This window comes from Plectropomus leopardus, chromosome 10 (assembly GCF_026936395.1).
Source record: "Plectropomus leopardus strain MGB_pleo_1.0 chromosome 10, ASM2693639v1, whole genome shotgun sequence".
Taxonomy (NCBI): Eukaryota; Metazoa; Chordata; class Actinopteri; order Perciformes; family Serranidae; genus Plectropomus; species Plectropomus leopardus.
In genome coordinates this window covers 7,528,735-7,554,589 of record NC_142185.1, presented here as the reverse complement: position 1 = coordinate 7,554,589, position 25,855 = coordinate 7,528,735, and the positions used below count along the sequence as shown (strand labels likewise).

The window sequence follows — 25,855 nt, the reverse complement described above, 5'->3', positions numbered from 1 at the left end:
TTACAGTCTGAATAATTCATTGGTGCTCCAAGGACTTTCATGCCAGAATTGTTTCTTAGAGACATTTTTTTGGTAATGTGCTGGAGATCTCATCGCATTAAAAAAGAAAAGAAAAGAAAAGAAAAAAAAAAGATTGATAGTGAGGCTGTATTGAGGTTAACTCATCCTGAATCTTTTTCTCTCAATATTTTCTGACAAGGGTGAAATTGGATTCTTAAAATTATAACTCTTTGAATGAGTCGAGGGAGGCAGGTCAGGGTCTCCCTGTGCTCTCCTGCTGCGGCACAAAAGGGCCTTGGAACACGACAACCCTGATATATGCTCCCTCACTCCTCATACACAGAAAATTAGTAAGTGGGAACATGAGACGAATAGGCTGTGGGAAGGAGACACTGATGCACTCTGTTTCTGCCCTTTGGCTTACCTAACAGAAGCAATTTTGCAAGCTGTCTGCCATGTATGCATCACTGCACCTTAACTTTTTTTATGTTATCACAGTAAAGTTAGTGGCAGCATATGCTGGTTAAATAAATGAACTGCATACGCTTATCTTGAGGTTTAAGCATATTTCAGAATTCAGCGTTGACCGGTTGTTCCTCTGAAGACAGGATGATTGATTTAATTATGTTTTACAACAGTGAATTTATCTCATATGTCTGGTACTCTTGGATTTCTATAATAAATTAAAACAGAATGTACTGCTTCTGGCTTCGTGCCTTACCGTCTGCACTATGTGATGAGACAAAGAAGAGTTGCTGAGTTGTTTTTCATCTAATTCTTGTGCAGTTACAGTTAAAAATAATTTCTGTGAAAACATGGATGCTTCACATGTGACACGTGTTTTTGCGGAACATTAAGATGCTATAGCGAAGTTGACATTTGACCTTTGGATATATAATATAATCACTTCATAACTACATCTGAACTGGAATTTATGTGAGTGTGTGTATGAATGCTTAACTTATGACCCTTACCTCTAATCTTCAAGCACCAAATTCTAATCAGTTCAGTTTTGAGTCCAAATGGATGTTTGCGCTAAATTTGAGGATCTTGAGATTTTATTTTCTATAAATAAAATAGACACAAGGTCACAGTGACCTTGACCTATGATCACCAAGTTCATCATTGAGTTGAAGGGGATGTTTGCGCCAAATTTGAAGAAATTTCCATAATGTGTTCTTGAGATAGTGCATTCACAAGAATGAGAATGAAGAGGTCACTGTGACCTTGACCTCTGACCCATGACCACCAAAATTTAATAAGTTCCTCCCTGAAGTCAAGGTGGACATTAGTGTCAAAATGTAAAGAAATTCCCTCACCCAAAAACATAAAACATAACATAGAAACATTTGTTTTTGTAACTAAATTAATTTTTGTAATGGGTTAAGTTTTTGGACTAAAAAACATCAACAGTGTCGCAGAAAGGTGATCTCTGTTGTGTCATGATTCAGGATTGATTTTTGCTGTCCGCATTTAACTGCACCACACAGCCAATGTAACATACCAACTGTACAGACGTTAGGTGTATGCTAACCATTGTAGTAACTCATGCCCGACCATAAGAGTGGTTTGTTCCATTTACATTATAATGACATGCAGAGTCATGCTCTCTTACCTTTTGGTGCCAGATTGGTGTCATTCGCTTGCATCCGACGCTCACTGACAGCCATCTCCCCTAATAAACATACATATATGAGGGGATCGGTCATTGTAAGGGAATAGTTAAAAATGTCTTCGACAATGCAGTTAATTGCTTTCTTTCCCAGAGTGAAATAAAAAGATTCTGACAACTCTCCTACTCTCTTAGGTACAGAACTAGCTTAGCATGAAGACTAGAATCAGGGGATCTGAACTTCTGAATTATTTGTTGTGCAAATAACTTAAAATTGGTCATCAGTCACAGTTGCTAGTTACTTCCCTAAAAAGTAATTTAATTACTTTGACAAATGGTAAATTCCAAAGTAGCACAAAGTAACTTTTGTTACTTTGTAAACAACACGATATCACCATGGCAACATATTGTCTTGTTTATTGTTTTTTTGTACCATCCAAAAGGTGTTGTCCATCTGCCATCATCTGAATTCATGTGAATGCAGCATACTGCTGATTAATTGATTCATGTAATTTATTGCACCATATAAGATTGGGTTATATTAGATCATTACTTTTAAAAACAAAAAAATTAAGGGAATAGACTGCACTTGTTTGCTATGATCAAGACAAAAGTGATAAGTAACGTACCCCTTTAACTTTAACTAACCAGTAAGCATAATAAATTAGTTAGTTAGTTAATTAGTTAATTTGCAAAAGTAATAAGTTACATTTCTATTTACTTCTGTAACTCTTCCAATGTAATGCATTACTCCCAGTACTGCTAATAAACATAATGCACGTAATTTGTAAAAATGTCAATTTTTGGGTGGACTTTTGTGATGTAACTAACTAACTAACTAACTCTAACAAATCAGTTTATCCCGCAATGTTATTGTGACAGTAAAACTGTGGGAACTCATCTCTGTTCTGCTGTTGTTCTTATTTTCAAACTGTGGACGTTGCCCTCGGATTCCTCCACCCACTTTTTAACTAAGCTATGTTCATTGCATTATTCCAAGCTTAACACAGATAATAGTGGTGTAAGTCATCTCATCTTGCCCTCAGAAAAAAAAGTAGAAAAGTATGTTTCCCAAAATGTTGAACCATTCCTTTAGAGTAATCAGACTGCACATTCTACATGTATGCACATTTAAACCTGAATTACACATGGCCCAAAATTAAAAACATATTTAAATGCATGTTTTGGTGATTTCAGTGAACATTTAAAGCTTTATCCTATTTAAAGAGGCTGATGTAATTGTCAATTTTAATATCTTACCAGTAATCTGCTACTTGTTAATTGTCTTTAAACAACAACAAAAAGCAAAACTTGAAGTAGTGTGCCATGTACATTTAGTCTTACCAGTTACTATGGTGGGCTGCACAACCGATTTTCTAGCAGAATGTGAGTGGACTTCTGGTGCCTTAGTGGATTTTGCTGTATTGACAGACAAAAAAAAGCAGCATTAGAGACGGCGTGTCACCATGGCAATCTACAGAACATGAATGAGAGGAATTCAGGCCTATATTTAGAACAGATCTCATTAAATCCCAGTGATCAATCATAATTATAGCAAGTTTAATTTCATTAGTATAAGGCTAGAAGGGGTGTTGGTCCGCAAACTCATATGATATACTAATGAAACCAGACAGAGTCATCTATATGAAACTGCTATGCAAAAAAAAAAGCTTTTCCAATTGATTTTCAGTACAACACAGGCTGTCTGCAGAATTGGTCACAGTCGAGCGACTTACTCGTTATTTTCTTTGACAATTTCAATATCTAAATGACTTTTAAGTCGTGCCTAAGTCTAGCATAATTGAGTGTGCTTTGGTCACTTTGAAACGATTTAAATGCTAAATCAAGGTGGAATGTGATTTCATGGTCAGCCAAAATTCATCAAAAAGTTAATTTTCCAAGGTGGAACTATTTTGATTATGTCACCACTCTGGAATGAGTTTACATGTGTTGTGGAGCAGCTGTGATCTGCTGAGCCTCGGCTGTCAGTGGACCAAGACGTATACAGTACATTACAAGTTGCATACTGCTTTGGAGTAAAGGCAGGAAAAGTAATTTGGCCAAATTAAGGAGCTTACAAATCTTGGTTCATGTACGGCTGACTTGTAAGGCAGAGGTGTTGGCTCTGATAAGGCCTTAGAATAGCGTGTTTCTTTTTTAAAGATAGTCCATTTTCCACTAAATGACAGCATCTTTGAAGCTTTCACATCTGCTGAACACAATAGACTTAATTAGTGGTTTTGAATAGAACTTAACAACGTTGCTGTCTGGACAGCTTGTAAGTTTCCCAGTCTTTACTGTAAAAGGACAAAAGATCCCGCTGGCCTACCTGGGTTCTGACATTTCGCCTGGCACTCCGCCATGCTCCTGAAATTGTTGGCATTGCCAAAGCAGCCACCATAAAAGAAGTGCTTGCACTGCTGGCTTTCGCTGTCAAAGAAGTAACGCGTCACCAGCCCTCGACAGGGACCCGGAGCTTCAGCTAAATGGCACGGGTTCTTGTCATCTAGGAAAGGGAGAAACAGAACAATCGTAAGAAAGTAAGAAAAGACAGTGGGGAACTTTTGTTAAAATATTTTTTTGTCATAGTTGCTGAAAATGTCTTCATATTATGATAGTAGTACATGAGGCACATAATCTGTGAAAATCTGCGTCTACATCCTTGTAATGCTTCAGTGGCACAAATACACTCTGCTGAATAAAAACTTCCATTCAACGCCAATGAGTCTTGAATGTATGGCAAAGGCAAGTAAACGCGATAGTCTGCTGTGAAAGAAAAAGTGAATGTGTTTCTACATCGTTTTCTTTTTTTAGTGTTTGCTGTGTACACTGTTGTGCCCAAGACACTGCAATTGAGACTCCTTGGCTCTGATTTGTTATTTTCGTTCACATGGGACAGTGCCATTAGTAGCAATTCGTTGAAGCCGAGGAACATGATTTTTCAAGAGAGTGGCTGCCTCATGTACTACTGTCAGGATATGGTGACAGTTTTCGCAAATATGAAAAAAAAAAAGCTATCATATAAAAGTTACCAACTGTATCCCAAATGATTTCATTTCCTTTCTAATAAATAAGTAGTAAATGTGGAAAAATCCCTTTGTTTGTCTAAGCACATCAAGATGCAACGTAGAGCACAGTTTTGCTTCATACTCATGAAGACAAACTTTCTTTTAAGGTTTGTTTGACCAAGACAGAAGTGTTCTGGAAATAAAGTGTCATTCGTCATTGCCTTGACTGAGTTTTCAGTGTCTAATAGTGACAGCTGTTTTATTTATTTACTTATGACGCCATATGTGTAGATTTCAGGAGAGATGCACGGAACACAGCCACCTCAATATTGAGAACATGCACATTTGTCCCCCAGATATAAAACATTAAAGTAGCAGAGGACTTTAACAATAAAAATTTAAAACATTTACACCATGACTTGAAGCAAAAAAAGGCACAAATTTGATGCTGAAAATTCACTATAATGTAGGAAATTCAGTGTTACCCAGAATTTTCTGGCATTGGACCCTCAAACCTTTGTTTGATATGTGTCTTCTCCAAAGGTGAAACAAACTTACAACCCTGGAAGATTCAAGGGGTAGAGCAGTGAATGGCAGATTTATGAGAGAACAAGAGTCCAAGACAGTCCACTGGAAAAAAATGTATTGGAAGGAAAACCCAGCCAAGGGAAGGTATGGATGTAATAATAAATTGGGAGGGAAGATAAAGCCACTCAAAGTCTGTGTACGGTAAAAGGTCCTATAAATGAATCACAGGCCAGGACACATTTTGTAATCGCTGGCCGCTCGGTCACAGCTCGCCCACTTCCTGTCTCCCCAGCGGTACAGCGACATTTCCACTCCAGTCAGGTTTCAGATACAGTCCCAATCTTCCTCTACAAGCTGAAAAGTCAACACGCACAGCAAGAACTTCCCTATGTTCCCCTGTGAACCACATCACCTCCTCTGTCATGTCTTCCTTCTCTGCTTTTTTTTCTGTCATATCTCTTACCTCAGCTCTCGCTCCCCATGTTTCACTTCTTAGAGCTCGTTGCATATATTATCACCCTCGGGTCTCGGAGTATTGGGACTGGGGCACTGCAGCTCTGAGCTATAGTTTGATGTTCATCTAAATTCTGCATTTTTCATTGTGTAAGGTTGATGTAAGATTGTTGTAATACTGCATCTCTACTTCCTGTTTGTCTGCCTTTACTGGATGGCAATTGTTATCATCTGGCAATCCAACCTTTATGCTTTTGAAAGGAAATAATAAAAACTAGAGATTATTTATACATCAAATATGTCATACTAGCCGCATCCAGAGTCTCTTAAATCTGAAATCTGTAACTTTAAATGTTCTCACTTTCTGCAGCGAAGAGTGCTTGACAGTAAAGACAGTAGAGATTTTGTGGGGGGTTGTCAGGAACCCTGCTGTTTATTTGAATACGCCGTCAAGAAATCTAAAACATTTACAAACTAGTGACAGGCTCATGCTTGATTTGAGTCTGTAACAACTGCGGTGTGAAATGCATCACTTCCAGTGGACTGGCTCAGTCTCAAAGATACTGTATTGGGATTGTCAACCAAGACAGGTGCAACCTGACAAGCCGTGACTACAGTTGATCAACATTTCTCAACAACAGAGCAGAGTGTGTGTGTATCCCACCATGGAAAGTGTACAGTACAGGGTAGTATGGTCCCTACACAGATGGATAATGATTTAATTATCAAAGTAGAACTACCACATGATTGAATGCCTCAGTGCACCAGTCAAGCTGCACTTACAGTTTACATCGATGTCTGTGAAAACAAGGATGCTTCACACACATCTTCCCCCAGAAGCACAGAAGATCTCTACAATAAGCACAGTTTTAAGGGTGGACACCTAAGATTAGTGTCACCAATTCAGTTTCTGACCAAATGTCTCCCCCTATATGATATATAAGATATGATATTGATCAATGGCCAGAAAAGTATTTCTGCAGAACATTATGATTTCACAGTGAAGTTGACTTTTGAAGTTTGGGATATAAAGTGTCAGCATTTCATCATTATATCCTATTAGACAATTGTCTGAATTTTTTTCTTCATTAATGCAAGAATTCTTGAGTTATGCCCAAAAACATGCTTTCTGAGTGACTTTGACCTTTGATTATAAAGTTCTTCATTTTATCCTTTGTCCAAGTGGAGGCTTGTGCTAAATTTCAGGAAAACCCTTCATTAGGGTCTTCTTGTTGATATTAAATTCATGAGAAATGTACAAAACGCTGCACTGACCTTGAGCTTTGACCCTGAAATTCTGATCAGTTCATCCCTCCAATTCTTCAACCACCAAATTCTAATCATTTCATCATTGAGTCCAACTGAATTTCTGTGCTAAATTTGAAGAAAATCCCTCAAGGTGTGCTTGAGATATAGCGTACACGAGAATGGCAGACCAGGTCACAGTGACCTTGATCTTTGACCTATGACCACAAAGATCTAATTAGTTCATTGCGTCTATGTGGATGTTTGGAAATTAAATTCCCTTATGTCGTTCTTGAGATATCATGTTCACAAGCGTTCACTCCTTGTCTGTAATGTGTAAAGTTTGGTAATGTTATACTTCATGTTTACATGAAAAACAGCATTGATGAGGCATCTGACTTTATGAATGTATAATCCAAAGGATGTTGAGACGGTGAAATAAATAAGAAACCCTCTTAAGCCCCGTCAGTACAAACAAAACTTCAATCAAACCCACAAAACTTTGCTTGAAGCTTTCCAAAAGTTAAAAAAAAAAATAAATCCCAGGCTGTATTTTGGGGAAATGCATCAAAAATGTTGCACAATGCATACAACATAGTTGAAACATGGGTTTGAATAGTATTTCACAAGGTGAAAACATCATATAGCTTCAATAAATAGCTGATGCAACATGATACAATATATGATATTTAATGTGAGAGTGTAAAAAATTCCTAAAGCTACAGTTGTTAACTTTCATTAAAAAAAAAATCTTTGTCTCATAAGTGCTAAAACTGTCACATCCTGACAGTGGTACATGAGACATATAACCTGTGAAACAATTCAGGTTCCTCAGGCTCCTACTAGTGCTACTAGCATCCATTCCACCTGAACAAAAACAACCAATCAGAGCTAAGAAGTCTAAAAAGTCCAGAATGCACAGCGAAGACAAGTTTGCATGATGGTCATCTCTGGTGAAAGTGGGAGGTCATCATTTTTGGATCTTCTCTGTTAATTTGTCTTTACTGTATGGCTGTTGTGCACAGGCAATGACTGACACTGCGTTAGAGGCTCTGATTGGTTGTTTTCCTTCTGCAATGTTGGATTGCAATGTTGGATCTCAGTTAACTGAGGGGCCCTGATTTACAACTTGAATCTCTGACTTTGAAGGAGTGACCCCACTACGGATAATTCTGAATCTACCCTATTTTTCTACACAACAAATTCTCTAACTCCCCAAAATGTCAAACTTTCGCTTTAAGCTGTAAATGTTATCTACTAGATTCTAAAAGACATGCAGCAAACATGGGTTTATAACAAGACAACAACTGGCTGACCAGACATCAAGATTTATTGGCTAACAAGCTGACAAAACACAAAATCAATCACCCTTGTTCGAAACTAAATTAGAATTCTGCTGAGACTTAACACAATGTGTCCCCAACAGCTGCCAGAGGATGTCTTACACTGGCTACACGCTCACTATCTGGTTTATCTGTTAAGTCTTTGTACAACCACACTCCACTGAAGGGTGACCATGATTAAAAGGCTATCGTTGTAACATCCAAATACACTTTACGAGGTGACTTTGACTTGAAAGTGTGGGCAAAGAGATGTGTCAAAGGGTACTCTACCGCTCTCTCCAGAGCAAGGCAGTGATGAATAATTCAGAAACACAATTCCCTATCAGAGCTGTGAAGGTGGAAGAGGTGATTTGTGTTTTGAGGAGAATTATCGGTCAGCTCTTTTTTTTTTAGGTGTTTGGGTGTGAATCATACGGTCCGTCGTTTCAGGGAGTTTTGGCTGCTCTCCAAGAGAACCTCAATATTTTAGCAACATAGAATATTTAAAAGAGGCTCAGATGATTTGAAAGGGAGCCTGCTTTGTGTATGTAGAATACATATTCATATTAGCACATTTTGGAATGTCCTACCCAAAAAGATGAGGTTTTAGGACATAACACAATTCATCTATTACAAACTAAAAAAACCCATCTCCAAAAACCCCAAATCCTCCTTATCACTTCACTGGCTTCATTGATTTTTCACTGCTTTTTTCCTTAAGTTTTCTTCAGTACATTTAAACATATTTTTTAAAGGGCTCAGTTGTTTTGCCCCTAAAAGTGCTGACACCATCTTGGCAGGCCTCCCATGGAGGAAAAGGACACTGATCTCTAATAGTAGAGAAATTAAAGCAAAGTAAGTGAACTCAGGCGTAAGAATAATAGTAAACACTAGATGGAGAAGAACATAATCTTATCACATAGAAAGACGCCAACCTCAACAGCAATAGCAACCTATCCATATAAAAAATGGCTATTGCATTTCTAATTTCTTTGTTTCTATGTTACTGTTTGCTTATTGTAAAGATCTGATGGGACCGAAGCACCAATTTCACAATGTTTGCAGAGAAATATGAGTTTTATCTAATAAAAAAAAAACTTATTTTGTCCAATGAACAGCTGAAAACCCCAAATTGCTGGTTTATTATAAGTCCTTCAATGAGTTACACAATCAGCACACTTTGTGTCACTAATTCAGTGTCTGTTCAAATGTCTCCCTTTCTGTTCATGAGTTATAATGTTAAGTAATGGCAAGAAAAGTGTTTTAGTAGACCATTGTGATGTCACATATCACATGTCACACATGAAGTTAACCTTTGATCTTATGAATATAAAAAGTCAGAAGCTCATATGTGTGAAATTTTGCCCTTGTTAGCATATAAATTCTTTTGTTATGGCCACAAATATGTTTTGTGAGGTAACATAGACCTTGAACTTTGACCTTCAACCATCAAAGGCGAGGACGTTTGTGCCAATTTTGAAAAAAATTCCTCAAGTGGTGCTCAAGCTACTACTAACACAAGTAAGAGAAGGATGCAAGGTCATAGTGACCTTGACCTTTGCCACTAAAAGTTAATCGTTCATCTTTTAGTCCAAGTGGATGTTTGTGCCAAATTTGAAGAAATTACCCTAAAGTGTCCTTGAGATATTGACTTTATGAGAATGAGATGGACACAAGGTCACAGTGACCTTTAATTTTGGCCACCAAAATTGAATCAGTCCATGCTTGAGTCCAAGTGGATGTTTTCTGCCAAAGTCCGCGAGAGTGGGATGGATGGATAACCCTTAAACATAGTGCCTGTGGTCACGGTTGTTGCCAGCACGGAGGTATAAAAACATGAAATCTCACACAGAGATGGTGAAACTCTAGTGACTGTGTATTAATGGTTAATTATCAAAGTAGCTTACCAATTTTCTGTCAGTTCACTGACTAATTGTTTCAGCTCTGGAAATTTCCTTAAGTTTTGCACCTCCAACAACATCACGCTCTTTGTGCTGTTCTGACACGTTTCCTTTGCTTACTTTCTTTTTAACAAAGTCTGTGCTCACAGACTGAGCATCAGCCCTGAGCTCAGGACAAAGAAAGTGCAACTGTCAGAAAGAAACACTGTGTTTGTGTCTTTGACCTCTTCAAGCAAAGCTGAAAAAGGGACAGCAGTCCAAAGGGAGAGTTTGGGACACAATGGTTATGACTCATCGAGGTTTCAGTGGAACATCGGGGGTGGATAGCAAAAGCCTTTACAAAGATAGACGAAAGTTTTCCAGGCAGAAAGACAGATTATTCCTCACATTGGTTTGTGACCTTTACAAGAACATTCTTGTTAAGCAGTCGCAAGCCGTGTTGTCACGTGTAAGACCCATGAGAAAGTACAACTAACACACAGTCTTATTTGAACAATCATTCATTTTAGATTGAACTAGCAGTTTTTGTAGTGTGCACTGTTTGTAGGAATTTAAATGTCACTGATTTGATGATAACAGCCCCGCTGCAGGATGGGTAATATCACAGCGCATTGGCCCTTGAGATCTGATTTCTTTAAGGCAGAAGTGTGATGACATTTCTAAATGTATGTTGCTGTTGAATAAAACCATTCTTGAAAAACACTTCACCTTCTTGTTAATCATAGAGGTGATAATTTATTGCATGTGGTTACTATATGTAACATACTTTCAGCATCATATTGTACAAAGTTTTTTTTAAAAAGAAAGTGTGTCACAATAATTGCAAATATGTTTTTGTTAATGTAGATTAATTTAAAATTAATCTACAAATGCATTACTTAATAAGCCAGACAAGATTAGTTTTACTGTAGCACTAATTTTACTGCAGTGGAGCTCAAGGTTGACTAATATTCTCACTAATGGTTTTATTTGTTTGCATCAATCTCACTTATGTCTGTTGTTTGTAAAAAAAAATATAAATAAATAAATAAATAAAAAACAGCTGTGGTTCATTGTCATACTACACACTCAGTGTGTATACTACATACATATAATTCATGAAAACTATACAGAGGTGTTTTTTTTCTTTTTTTTTCACCTGTTTCTACTAAGGCTTAAACTTGCGCATAAATAAGTGAGGGACACTTAAAGTGACAGGATGGATGCAGATAGTGTCCTTGACTGTTCAGTCAGATCGACACGTAGCCCCTCCACAGTTCGACCCTATTGCCCAAATCTGCTCCAAAATACCAAGATGGCAACAGCCAGAATGCTGAACTTAAGGCTCCAAAACGGGTGTTCCCAAACCAATGGGTAACCTCACTGTAGCTAAATCCATTATTTTTACAGCCTATAGGTCCAACAAGTTCACTACTGCTGGAAAACATCAAAAAATCCTATTTTGATACAAAGAAGCAAATTTGCATAAACAGCTCCAGCTGCTACGTTAATCAGAATATAATGTACAAATAAAATGTACTTCATGAAAGTTGCTCATTGGATGCATGTGATGAAAATCTGCCGCGGGCTTCGTCATGATTTTGCTCATGGGGCACATAGAGCACGCTCACTAGAGTCCCACTAAATGGCATCAGATCAAAACGATGTCACTGGGGTTTCAGTGTTAAAATAAAGCAGTTTTCTGCATGCATTCTAACTGTTTCAAGCTTATTTAAGGGTACACTATGAAGTTTTCTTTTAAACAAACAAAACTCCCATTAACTATCAGTGTTTCTTACGAAAATACTTTTTTAAAATGCATTATATATACCCTAATAGGTGACAAATCAAAGTGAGAAAAATTTACAATCTTAGTAAGGGGATGGGCCACTGTATACTGCCATAACATCTTAGACACACACCTCGCCTATCTACAAGTCTGTAGGGGTCTATTGCAGGGATGAACACTATTCATCTAAAATATATTTTCCTATTTCTTGAAGGTCTAAAATCTCCTATAGCTGAACAATTGAGTTGAGATCTGGTGACTGTGTAGGCCACAGCATATGTGTCACATCATTGTCATACTCATCAATCCATTCAGTGACTGTCATCCTGCAGGAGAGCACTTCTACCAAGATAAAAAGGTTCCATCATTGGCCCTTCCTTCTAATAGCTCTTTTCCAACAAATAAGCGCTGGTTCTTGAAATGGTTCCATTCAGGATTCCTTGAACCTTGGTGCTATCTAGTGAACCAATCCACATTTCACCTGTTTGAGTACAACCATAATGATCATGATGTGTCATCAGTGGATGGTATTGCACAGTGCACAACGGGAGCAAACAACAGAAACAAAGTGGCACATTGCATTAATTACCTGCAAACCTTTGTTTTATTAGAGGTGTTTGTTTTTGCATTGTGCATTGGCCAGCTATTAATGACACCAATTCACACTATTTTTTTTCCAACAGTCTCACTAGACTTCTGCATTATTGCCTTCTCCATTTTCTCCTTCCAATCTGTAGAATATGACACACTTACTGATGCTGCACCTCAGGTCCAAAAAAACCTGCTATGTTTTGGTTCCAGCTGAGAACCAATTTTTGGGTCGAACCTGAACGTAACCACTTCCTAGTTGGTGGAAAAGAGGTACATGAGGACAAGTGGACACAAACTATGCCAGTAAAATGCCCCCCACAGCTTAATTCCTTTACTTATTATGTTTCTCCACTCATTTACTCAGGTTTATGTTTTAATTTGTCACCAATTTGTCATTGCTTATTGCTACTCTTCTTTGCACACTACCTCCACTGCTTGTTGGTCAGTGGAAAACCAATAGCAACCAAAAGCGTCGCCCCCATGCTCACGTGCATGAACACGTGTCTTTGTGTGTGTGTGATACTAACAAAACAGGCCCCTCCTCATAAATCCACTTCTTTTAAGGGATCGTATTAGGACCAAAACACAGGACACTGGATACCAGAGATAGTTAGTAATGATGCTTAATGCCACAACACAGCAGGAACAGTACTGGGCAGGTAATCAGCACACAGTACAGTTGAACACAGCAGTCTTTTCACAGAGTCTTTGGCAGCCCCGGCTGGTTTGGCAGGCCGAAACTGGCAAGCAGCCAGTGACAAGTTTTCCACACACTTATACAGTTCAGTTAAATAACAAACATCAGTACCATGTATGGGCAGACAGGGGACGCAGTCATAGAGGTTGATGATCCAGAACCAGATACACTGTCCAAGCAGATGACCCGGTACGGGGCAGGCAGAGGGTAGGTCTAAGTTAGGACGAGGATTGAGGATTAAGTACCCACAAACACAAAGTGAGTGTGGCGACATGGTAAAAGTTTAGGACTGAAGGAAACCACAGGTAAGCAAATGGGAACACTCACACTGTAGCACTGTCGTCAGATGATCAAGCCAAGCAGTCAGAGGCAAACAAGAACCAAAGACACAGAGGCAGATCGCTATGTCAGGCACAGAAGGCTGACGCATTTATCGGAAATCAGTCCTGAATAAAGTGCTGGGGAGTCTTTCATGGAAATGGCGTAGAACAATTTGGCAAAGAGTATATGTAAGACTGGAGTATATTTATTGGCTGTGTGTAATAAGGAACAGGTACACTTAATTGCCTTTATGAGGTTGACGTGACTGAAGCTGTGACACGGGAAATCAGGGTGAGTGGAAAAGATCTGAATGTGAGCTGGATGACTGGGCAAGCAGAAGTGAGCAAGTGGCCAGGAATGCAGAACTGTGACACTTCTTCAGTGTGAACACACTAAAGTACACAGTGAAAAACTATTAGTATGTAGTGCTGGAATTTGGACACCGTGTACTTCTTTCTATTCTAGTTTTGACTTTGGCTATGAAGCCAAAGTCACCACCAAGCACAGTAAAAATTGAAACACACATGGAAGTGTGTTCAATTTAGATAAAAGGAACCATTGCAAGGTGTTAAGATGTGCTGCAACCTGACCTTCTTATTCAACCAAGAACTAATAAAAATTGTTGTGAAACTGCCCTTTAAATGCCACGGAACAAATCCAAGTTTTATTACTCTGTTTAATGCAGTGTCATTTTCTTTATGATCAAAAAGCAGCATGTTTCTCACTCATGAGTAAGACTGCACACTCAGAGCAGCTTTAATATCTGACAGTCACCTTCATATTTCTGCCAAAGCCATTTTTATTTAATGTCACCTTAAGATCAGCTGGAGCCAGAAACTCCACAACTCCATCTTTAAGGTACAAATTTGTTTGTGTCGAGACGGACGATGGTTCATCGCATGCGGGCACCTACTGCATATGGCATTGCCTGCAGGATGCAAAGTAATTCATGCTCCTCTTGTCTGACTGCATTATGTATCCCATGGCATGCAATAAGAAGGTGAAGGTTATTTTTTGCCAGGGGGAGAAAGCACTTTGTCACACCGCAGAATAACACGCCATCTAAATACTTTGATAGATGTGTCACTGCTGTCATGCAAGGGTATATTTCATGTTGATCAGACAAGCTCGAGTATTAAAGGTGTTTTGTTTTCCTGCTGTAAATGACAGATACCATTACATAAAGCTGTTGTGTCAGAGAGAAAGGGGTCTTCTGCATGTCTTCTCCTTTTGTGTTTTCTGACACATATCTCAGCACTGTTCCACTCAACCAAAAGTGCTTTTGAGCCAAAACCAGCACAGAACAGATCGTCCTACTGTGAATGAATCCGACTCCCAGGGGTCAAAGGTCAAATTGATGCTGCTTTGATTGCTTTCAAGCGCAGCGGCAGTTAATATATAAAACTGACATCTCACAAAAACTAAGTGCATGTCTCCCTGTGCTGGGAGACTGCACTTAGCAGGTATCATCATGCTCTTAAAGACAACTGATGCAGTAAAAATCAATCAACAGAATCTATTAGTGCAACTTTTTGTCCATCTTTAAGTCAAATACACATACACACAATTGCAGTGACCTTTGACCCTCTACTTTCAGTCATTCCCAGCTGCCCTTACATAGTTATAAAACTTCAGAATTCAATGTTGTGTTTATCCAAAATTCGCCTTTTGAGTGGGTTTCCATTTTCCTCAGTGATGCAACACCACTGAAAACTTTCAACCACTGAGATAATGAATGCAATCTAATTGCAATCCAATCTATGTATAGCATAGCATAGCACCCCCAATATTTAAGGATAGTGTGAGAGGAAATAAAGCGAATCCATGTTATAAATATCTGGATGTTTTTAACTCAACTCTTACCTGGGAACACTGCCATAGCTCCTCACCCCATCCACCCAGAATCCAGTTGGGAAAATATATTTTTTGCTACATTTTTCATTTCCCTCTAATTGAACGATAAAAACAACCTGAATCAGATTCTTTTACAAAGAGGTGAATGCACACCCTTTCCTACATACAGGCAGCACAAACAGTCTCTGATATAGACAAACACATATAGTATAGATAAGATGCACACACTCCAGATGTAGAACACGTGCAGCCATCAATGTGCTCTATGCCCTGGGTGATATTTATTGCTTTGTTTATGCACTTGGTTGCTGTGATTTTTTTTTGTCCAATTACAGCCTTTATCTAATCTAGCTGCTTCATAAGATATTTTATTGACAGTAATTAAATGATTACCACCTGGTTGTTTAAGGTGACCATATGTTGATGCAGATTCCTGTCACCTTGATTTCCTCAGTGCCTTTACATTTTGGGAATTAAACTGTTTTTTGTTCAAAGCAATTGAACCTTCTCTACATTCCTTCCCATAACGGTGATTGTCCAATAATTACATGCAGCAGGTATAGAAAGTTTTGAAGTCTTCTCGACATGGTTAGCCAATTCATATTTCCAGGGCATCAAGTACGGCAGCCTAGTTCATGGCCTTTGGTGTCTGATTCCGCTGCACAAGGCAACCTTTAGACCCTTTAGACTGTATTAGATATACACTAACTCTAACTTAAACCCATAAAGAATAAAAATTGTGAAAAAGAGTGAGAAAGTCTGATGAGGGCTGAACAGTGGGGTGGTGGATGGGTTCAAATAAACACAGGACTTTCACCCAAAAGACCACTGTTTGTTTTTTTTTGTAAACTTTGTTGTATTTCAAGCTACTGTTGAAATCTTTTACTCACATTTACTGGTACTGTCACTATATTCTGAAAGAAGTACATATGACAGATTATATCCCTCCTCCCCTTCCCTCTGCTTCTAATGGCACTTACAAAAATGACCATGGCACATCGAAAACAACCAATCAAAGCCGGTTGGCTATGATTTTATATGCATGCAGTAAGGTTATTTGAAGTTCTACAAGGCTGAAGGGGAGACAGGGGAACAGGTTTTTTTTCACAGAATATTGTGTATAATATATCACGTGTAATTGGTCAAAATTGACATGAGAAATGAGAGTCTAAAACTGACACTTGAGGCGTACATAGAGCGTTATAGATTGAAGCATTGGGCCACTGACCACCTGCCATATTTGACAAATCGGGACTGAGAACGTGTTGACACGGTTGTACTTGGTATCGAAAGAGGACTGGATAAAAAGTGATGTTGAGAGAAGACAGTGTTTACATTAGCATGTCTCACTAACTAGCTTCCTACCACATACCGGTAATAAAAGTTATTAAGGGAAAGCATGCTGTAACACTGCAATCTAAAAACACCTCTCTAGTGAGAAACTTTGCACAAAATAACAGTCAGTAGAATCAAGGTCAAACATTGTTGAAGAACATAAACATAAAAAGCCCAGACATTTTGAGTGGAGGGGGACTTAAAAATCCATTTAAAGACTGAGACGTGAGAATTGGGGACTCAAAATAGTTTGAAGACTCTGTTATTAGTTATAATCAATTAAACATCAACATCAATTTATCATCAGTTTAGTATGTGTAACCCATAAATAATAGAATACTGGCTGCCTCTCTTAAATGTGCCCATATTTTTCATTAACCAAATGCCTCCAGGAAAATAGAATTAATGTGCTGGCAATGTTCCATTTTCGCCGCATACCAACAAAATGACTTTGTAATAGGATTTTATGCCCAAGGTGGCAATAAAGTCTAATGAGGAACAACGGTCCTTGAAAACAAAACTGATCATTTGCTTATAAAATAACAATGCAAAGCTACAATACATCTATGTCCTGTGTCCTGTGATTATGAAAAATAAGCCTTTTGAATCTCTTTGTGTCAGTGATGTTGAGGTCACTTTTAAGTGGATATTTGTTAATGAAATATCAAGGTGAATCATTGGAAACATGTCAAAAACAGCCACAAGGGTCCAACTCACCTGAGACAACACAAGTTTCCTCACATGCCTCCAGGGTCTCGAAATTATTGGCGTTTCCCCCACAGCCTCCGTATTCAAACAGCTCGCAGTTTCCCGTGTCGACATTGAAGAAGAATCGGTACTTAATGGCCTTGCAGGGCCCCGGCTCATCCTTCAGGGCGCACAGCTCATTGAAGATAAAGAGTTCAGGCTGAACTCCATCTGTTGAGGTGGGAAAGAAAGACAACTTTTAGCGTTCTGCTTCTTGTGGCGCTCTGTGAAAAGGTTTTTTCGTGTTGTCTGGGAAGAAATTAGGTCACAGCATCAAACCCTAACCTCAGGCTTTGAGATAAGGTAAAGTTGCATGACAGTATAATTTCCAAAAAAGACCTCAGTATATGGTTTGACAGCTTACTGTTTTTAGATAGAGCGAGGCTTCACTCTGTGAAGGATTTGTTAACGGCACAGCATGATGAGCTGTGTGACCTGACCTGAACTTTTAGACTGACTCATTAAAAATATGCAATAATTCAGGCTATCCTTACAAATTGTTAATACACCCAAATTCGTACAAATGCTATACCATGTATTTCATAAGGCGATCAAATGAACAATGCGCTGATGTGAGTAAACAAAGAATCAGTCCCATGTGCTCTTATAAGGTGGTAGGTTGGGTTGAGGGATGGGTCATAAAAATTGTGACTTTTCTCAGGAACTGGAGTCATGTATTTTGAATAGTGTGAACTTTGAGTCAACTCAAGGCACTTCCTTGCCATGTTTCTTTTCCTAAACCGAACCATAGTAATTTAACATGCCTAAACGTAACTTTACATTAAGGACGCAATGGCATTTGTGGGTTGCTAATTCAAAAGATGTAAGGCTGGGCAGTTTCATGGTATGAGGGTATATCAGGGTATATACGGGTATATCAGGGTATTTAGAAATCCTGAAGGTATGTTTTTCAATATTATCATAAATACAGGCGCTCCTCTTTTGATTGAACTCACTGTATGTAGTGCACAGCATGCACCACCAGAGCTCAGTCTCCAATCCCTCCTAGTGGAACAGGCAGCTGAGCTGATAATAGTGGTGGAGGGATAGGTTACAGGACTGTAAACAGCCGGCAGCAAAGAGACCATGGGAATAACGTCATGTTTTTTTGTTTTTTTTTTACATCTAACAAATTAAGGATTTATTTCAACCAAAATGGAGCTGGTGATTGTTGGAACAGTGCATTGACAAACTATATTAATATCAAAAGTAAAAAGTTTGGGGTGAGTTATATTTTGTTTTTGTCAAGTTTGAATGAAGTTTGTTTAATGATGAGTTAACAAGGCAATAAATACTTGTCAGTCTCCCATGACTGAGAGAAAATTGAATTCAAAAGATGTACAATTATATTTTTTTGGAAAATAGGTAAGAGAATATTACTTTTATCAACATGGTTTAAAAGTAATATTGGTACATTGTGGATTTCTATTGTTTGTTTGATTGAAAAGTAGGACACAATTAGTGAATTCACCGTCCATAGGGGTGGGGGTGGGGTTTAGCGCTGCACTGATATTGTCATATACCGTTTACCAAGGTGAAATTTCAGGAAGGTATTAAAGTATGAAAAATAAGATGCCCATAACTATAGTATATCCTACAAATCGTTCTATGAGGATATGTTGAATATAAAGTCACTCATATGCTATTTCTTATTCTGATTGAGACACAAGCCTGCTGTTTTTTGTTTTTTTTTTGTTTTGTTTTAGACTTGCTCTGAGACTAAGGAACCATCTGGGAGGACCTAACTCCCCCCCAGTACATGAAAGCAGATCCAGGCAGGTGGCAGCTGGCAAGAGAACAGTGAGTGAAAGCTGCACACATTTTCCCAGAATGCAGCACACAGCAACAGTTTGCACTGCAGCACATCAAGCAGTGTATTGCACAGCTTGAGAGACTGCATGATCACACTGTGTTTTAAATAATGTTGCGTACACCATGTTTGATGTACGGCCAATATTCTGCTGGACGAAGACAAAATTCCCATTATTCATAATTGTCCAGATCAGATACAGTTGTGAACAATGAATTAGCTCTCACACTTCTCTGCTGTCATTATCATTCATAAAAGCTGGCTTATTCAGATCCATAAAAAGAGGGGACATGAGACCCTGTGAGCTCTGCTAACCACTGCTGCCAATGTTAAATCACTATCTCAGTGTGCTGTTGGGAAATGGTTTCCTCAGCCCTCATCCCTGCTGTTTTTAGGTCAGGTCTCTGTTATGCCTGCCTGTAGCAGTGCAGTTACTTCGAATCCCACTGAGAAGAGAGGGATCTCTGTCCAAAAGGATTTGCAGATAGCCAGGGCTTGAGTGACACTTTTAAAAAATGCCTTCCTACATTGCACATTCAATAATCTTGATGTTATGTGATCCTCCAATGAATGTCATTGTCTTTGTATTTTTCATGATAAAAGCATGAAGTGGCAAGTGACCTAAAAAGAGGAAAAAGGAAAGGTTGAAAATGCAACTGGCTCAACAACTATTAGAAGGATAACTTCAAAATCTTACCCAAGAAAAGGGCTATGATAACTTCCCATGACTTTTCATCTCAGGACAAAAATTTCAATTTTGAAAAAATGCTACAAAATAAATCACATTTCCATGAGGCTGAGCTATACTTTCCCTAGTTCGACCAATGCTGTTTTTTTAAGCTGATGTTTATTTTTTGTCAGTAGTTAACAAAGACACATTATAAACAAATAATCTTGATCAGACCTCTTTAGTTTCTTTAATTTCGTTTTTTTTTTTAATTAGAGTGAATAATCATGTGTACACATTTTTTTTTGTTTTGTTTTTTACCACGGGTATACCCACTTAAAATAGGCTATAGACTGCTTTCCGATTGCCAGGAGATCAGAGCTGTGTACAGAGCTCTTCAGCAGACAAATATGCCTTTACGGGTTTTTTTTTAAATGCTTTTAATATTTCGTACTTGTTCAGTCTCTTTTTCAAATTTTGGTCTAAAATAATTTGGAACAGTGTTGTTTGGGTGCAGACGGGTAGCATTTTGTGGTGGTGCATCATTGCATCTCACCAGTAAAATTAGCGCGTTTACCTAGATGTTGTATTTCAATTGAAGCCGATTAGAGTAAGAGCCGATAAAACCTGTACCTACTGCAGTGTCATTTGATGCAAGTGTGAATGCCTATTGGAGCCGTTCCCATTACAAACAAAATCCAGATGTTAAAGGCAGTTATTGGTTTTTTTTGTGCAGTGGGAAAGGGGGTTCACAGAGCTGCTGGAATAGCTGCAGACTGTTTGACTTTTTGGACTGAGATTTTGACAAACACCAAACTAATAATGTGTTTTATTGGTTTTATTATCATCCAATTCTGTTTGTTTTTCTGGTGTGACTACAAAGTTGGAAAACAAAGATAAAATTCTCTCTACAGGAAGGTGCAAAGTTCTATCAAAACACATCATGTGATGGGAACCACCCTGCCCTGTCCTATCAGCACAGCAGTCAGCAAACAGTCCCTCTGCTAGGCGACGTAATTAATGCAGCAGCTCACCACTACAACCTGCCCTCTTCCCTCACCCGTCCAATTCTTATTTATTACCAGGGATTGGGGACACCAACGAAATACTTCCAATTTCCTTCCTTCCGCCTCAACTGTGGTATTGCTATTGCATGTGGGAGATGTGGTGAGGGCAGCGGGGCCTCCCTGCAGAGACTTGTGGCAGTTTTTATTTACGTTCTTCTTGTCGTGTCTGATAAGAAGTAGAAGATTGGGTTATCTGGCAGGGGAGAAGTTATATAGCAACACAGGGAATCTGGGTCTACGTCTAGTACCAAACCCCACTGTAGCTATGCTAACACACCACATTGAACCTCACTCCCTGGCTGCCTCAAGCTACCAGCAAGTGAGGTCCCTTCTGGGTTAAATGAAAAGCACAAACATGGTGCAGACTGGTCTTTTGTAAATCTTGAAAATAAGAGCGTTCAATAAGCCAAACTTTGGACGCCCAAAGAGAGGGAAAAAAACAGGGTCCTTTGATTGATTTCTGCTCTTCCTGTCTAAGACAGAGCAAAGCCAAAATAAGCAGTGTGTTCTTCAATCACTCCTTTTCAATATCCAGACAGAGGCTTTGTAAGGCAGTCCCTAAGAAACCAAACATTTTCTCTGCAAGAAAACTAGAAATGCTCCTTGAACACGTGCAAACATGCTTGCACAAAGTAAATCTTTAAAAAAAATAAAACTTTAGACCTCATTTCAGGATGTCAATGTTGAACATACAGTAGGCTCTAAACATCTTATTTCCAGTGAAATTTCAAATATAGCCACCACAAGAACAACAGCACAACACACAGGTGCTGACTGCATCGCTGCTCAAGCATAGACACCCATGTAAAATTATGAGCACCCATGGGAGAATCATCCTGTGAATAGTAATGTTGCCTAGTGAACATTAATGGATGAAAAGACACAATGTCAAAGCCAGTTTGGAACTTTGAGCTTAATCTGTGTTCGCTCCTCTATTTCAAACTTTTAGTGACACCTAAGGGCACCCTTGCAGGTTTTGACCACTCAGTACTTTCATCTAGTGTTATAGAGTACATCATTGTGTATCACTTTGTGAACCACAGCCAGGAGTGCATGTTAAACCTGTGCACAAAAAACTTTATAAGTGAGGCGCCCTCTGTCCATTAACCATCAGATATTTTGAAATACTGATGTTTTTAATGAAATGTAATACGGAGGAAGCTGAACAGACTTGCAATGATCGATCAGCAGCACCGCGGGTCATTCTACAGCTGTTGTGAGTGAACCTAAAATGGTAGCTATAATTGTATTCAAAAGTACCAAACTGGGGATTGTGCAAAAAGTTTTTTGTTTTTGTTTTTCATTTTATTTGGTACTGATTTAACTTGGTATGGTGGATTTTGTTGCTGGATGGTGGTGAGTTGGTTGTTTTGGTGAGTAAACATATAACTTATAATTACACACAAGCCTTTATTTCTGATTACCCCCTGCTGCCTAGTTAATGCAAACTTAAAACGTCCATCATGTCATCCTTTTAACTTGATAAATTAAGTACAATGTCCATGTCAATCAGTATTTTGCCTTTTTGCCTGGACGGTGTGGAAGTGCAGATTTTAGCATAATAAATTAACCATGCAAGCTATAATGTTTTCACTGTAGCCTCAATTACGCTACGTTCAAACTGCAGGCAAACCAGCCTTGTTTCTCAAATCAGATTTTGAAGACAGTTCCTGCTGAAGCCAGTATACTGTTATTAAAGTACTAAGATCAGATCTGTATGTCCAGACATCACTGATCTGTCTGCAATGTTGCAGGCTTGATGCAGCTTTCCAATATGGAAGCATGAGAAATACAGGTCTATCACAGCACCATCCAAACTATTTATTTTGGCGTTTTACCACAAACTTGCTCTTCATGTTGTCCTCTTTAGCTCTCTTCTAGAAGCAGTATTGATCTGCACAACATGTCTGTCACTGAGTTTGACATTATCTTTGTGTGTTAAGTTCAAAGACACTTTGATACCCGGTTTGAGCTGCCAGAGTTTTCAGATTAAGAGGCATTTTTAGAAATCTGATAGGGATCAAGCCTTTTCAAACAACCTCTAAACACGGTTGAGATCAGATATGGAAAAGTTTTTGGCTGGCCTCACCCCAGCTATTATTTGAGGATCAGCTTTATTTAAACACCGTGATTTTGTAGTGAATTTTTGGATAATGTGGCAGCCTTTGTATCATGTTAGCTTTAAAACACATAGTTCCACTTCCAATTCGAGTTGCATGATGCAGTTTCATAGTAACACAGATAGAAGTGCTAAAGGCTACATGATGATTAACCATTAAAACAAAAGGAATGAAAAGCATGAATAATTAGTGAGTTTCTGTTTTTTGTTTGTCCCCATTTAATGCAGAACAGTTGTACTACAGGCCAGCATTTGTTAGAAAATGACTTTAGGAAGCACTTGTGCAATAACAAGTCTTTTTGCAGACCAGACAGCAGACAGCAGTTTGCAGACAAGACATTAACATTTAAAGTAAACTGGGTTTAAAAAAAAACAAAACAAAAAAAACAGATTTGCACACTGCTTGCAACAGCTCTAAATGCAAACAACTTTTCCAAGCAATCCACAAATCCATCCAAAGCTCCAGATCTGTCATCAGGAAACCTCCATGTTGTTGAACAGAAGGTAAATAAATATAGTCCTACTCGCACAATGCATCAGCAAAACCCTTGGAAGGTGACCAAAAAAAATCAGCCAGCTCCTTGAAACACAGTCCATGCAGAAAAGGGAAACAGATTTTAGATGCATCAAATTTCCGTTGGCAGCTAGCCTTCTGGGTATTGCCGGCGGGCTCAGCTCAGCCAAGATTTGCACACACACACACGTTTGGATAAAGATCTGAGTTGCTCAACATGTGCGCTGTGCCAAGCACCTCTGTAATTCCCAAGATGGGCAGGTTGAGTCGCTTGGAGGCCCAGTCCCAGCTTGTTTAATAAACCAGCGGATTATCGTGTATCTCCATATCTAGGTATTTTAGCAAAGGGGACTTGAGTTCAAACTGTACAGCAACCATGCAGTAGCAAACAACAAAACACAGCCCATTATTGATGACTCAGCAAAAGATAAAACACCAAAGCGCACACACTGTTAACAGGACGACAGGAAGGTGTGATGTACTAATAAAACAGCTGGAGAAAGTGAGACTGATGTAGACAGACACACTGAGAAAGAGCAGAGCAATGCCAAAGTCTTGACAGCTCCCAGTGGTTCTGTCATCTGCAGCCCTAACTATATATGACTTTGCACTCAACGAGAGAAAGTTGTCTCAGTGCTTTCTTAACAGTATCCAACTCAACTGCACAGCATGGAAAAGTGTCAAGAAGGAAACTTAGTGAGAAACAGCAGGAAAAGTACAAGGTATGCTTAAAACTTTGCTGACAAAGTTTAATAAGTGTAAACAACAACCACATTCAGACACTTCAGCATCAACAGAAGCAATAAAGAGAAAATAATGAGAACAGAAGTGGAATGAGAAGAAAACAGTGCAAGTATCTGAAAAGAATACAAAATTCTGATCTGTACTCATTAAAGTAGGTTTCAGTTTTTAGGTTATGCAGATTTATTGGTTTGGCCGATTAATTGGTGCCTGCAAAACATTTTACAAACTATCATTATCTGCGACTTGGCCCTGATAGTATCCGATGGCTGCGCATTCAGTGACAGTCACTTGATGTGTATTACCAAGCTGATCAGTAGGTACAGTTCCAGAGAAAGCAGGTCCCTTGTGCTGCGTGACTGTGTCTAAGTGTACGTCACTTTATTTTAACATCTATTTATATGCAGTTTTTCGGCTGGAGCACAACAGCAGGTCCAACGCTTATAGCGCTATAATTCATGACTGAGTGAATGCTGCAACTTCCTAATTAAAAAGCCATGTAGCATTTTTTACCTCTTGGCGGTTTTTAGGTTTTATGAACTTAAGAATTTAGCTGACCATCCCACGGCACACCTGTGTGGTAATGACTGTTTAATCAGCATGTTGATATGCCACACCTGTCAAGTTGATAGATTAACTTGCAAAAGGAGAAGTGCTCACTGACATGGATTTTAACAAATTTGCCACCAAAATTTGAGAAAAAATATATATTAAGTGCATGAAAAAGTTTTAGATCTTTAACTTAGACTGGTGAAAAATAGGAGCAAAACAAGTGTTGCATTGGAAATTTTGTCCAGTCTATGTGTGTTGGACCAAGAAAAAAAAAGACAGAAAAAAGTTCAATCTCACAATTTATCACAATTCTTTTAACAAATCTTTAACAAAAGGTTCATCTGAGGTCATCACGGTTATTTTCAAAGGGTGAAATAAGGTAAAAAGATTACCATTGCCACTCATGACTCATGACACAAGAGGCATATGCATGTGGTTATGTCACTGAAACTGGAAAAATAGCTGAAGTGAACATTGCTTCAAAAATAGATGAACCTCATTTATCTCTGTGTAAAATGCAAACATAAACAGTCAAGTTAGTCACCACTGGAACACTCATGTCTTTAATGAGTCACTACGTTAAACGGTTCATGAAGCATCGAGTACAAATTCCGTGAAATAAAAAAGACGTTGGATTGCAACATTCGCTTAACACAGCGTGCGTGTGCTTTGGCGGAGACCCAAAAAAGGGTGCATCAACCGTGCAAGAGCAGATAGGCCTGTAATGTAAGAAATGCTGTCAGAGTATATCAGAGCTGTGCCCTGAGGCCAGTGGACAAAGGGCTGAGGGTGAGTCACAGCCTGTCCCAACGTTTTACAGCTCAGCTCAGAACAAATGATGCTCCTCTCATTATATATATTTGTTTCTGCGCGTTGTGTGTGAGCATGTGTTTTATGTTTCTTTCAGGGCTGTCATTTTCTTTTTGGGGCTTACTGTAATGGCCCAAAGAACACAACATTTTGTTTGTTTTTTACGTAAAGTTTGGAAAAGTGGTGCTTTTAT

The 25,855-nt window shown here is 38.7% G+C and overlaps 1 protein-coding gene across 1 annotated transcript in view; it reads right to left on the bottom strand.

Moving 5' to 3' along the window:
- Positions 1-25,855, bottom strand: part of LOC121949318 (tissue factor pathway inhibitor-like) — a 51,241-nt gene that overhangs the window by 4,726 nt on the left and 20,660 nt on the right. The window contains exons 2-5 of the mRNA XM_042494980.2: positions 17,353-17,553; positions 3,942-4,118; positions 2,957-3,031; positions 1,616-1,675 (exon numbers count right to left, since the gene is read on the bottom strand). Of these exons, the coding sequence (XP_042350914.2) occupies positions 1,616-1,675; positions 2,957-3,031; positions 3,942-4,118; positions 17,353-17,553 (513 nt within the window). The remainder of the gene's footprint in view (positions 1-1,615; positions 1,676-2,956; positions 3,032-3,941; positions 4,119-17,352; positions 17,554-25,855) is intronic.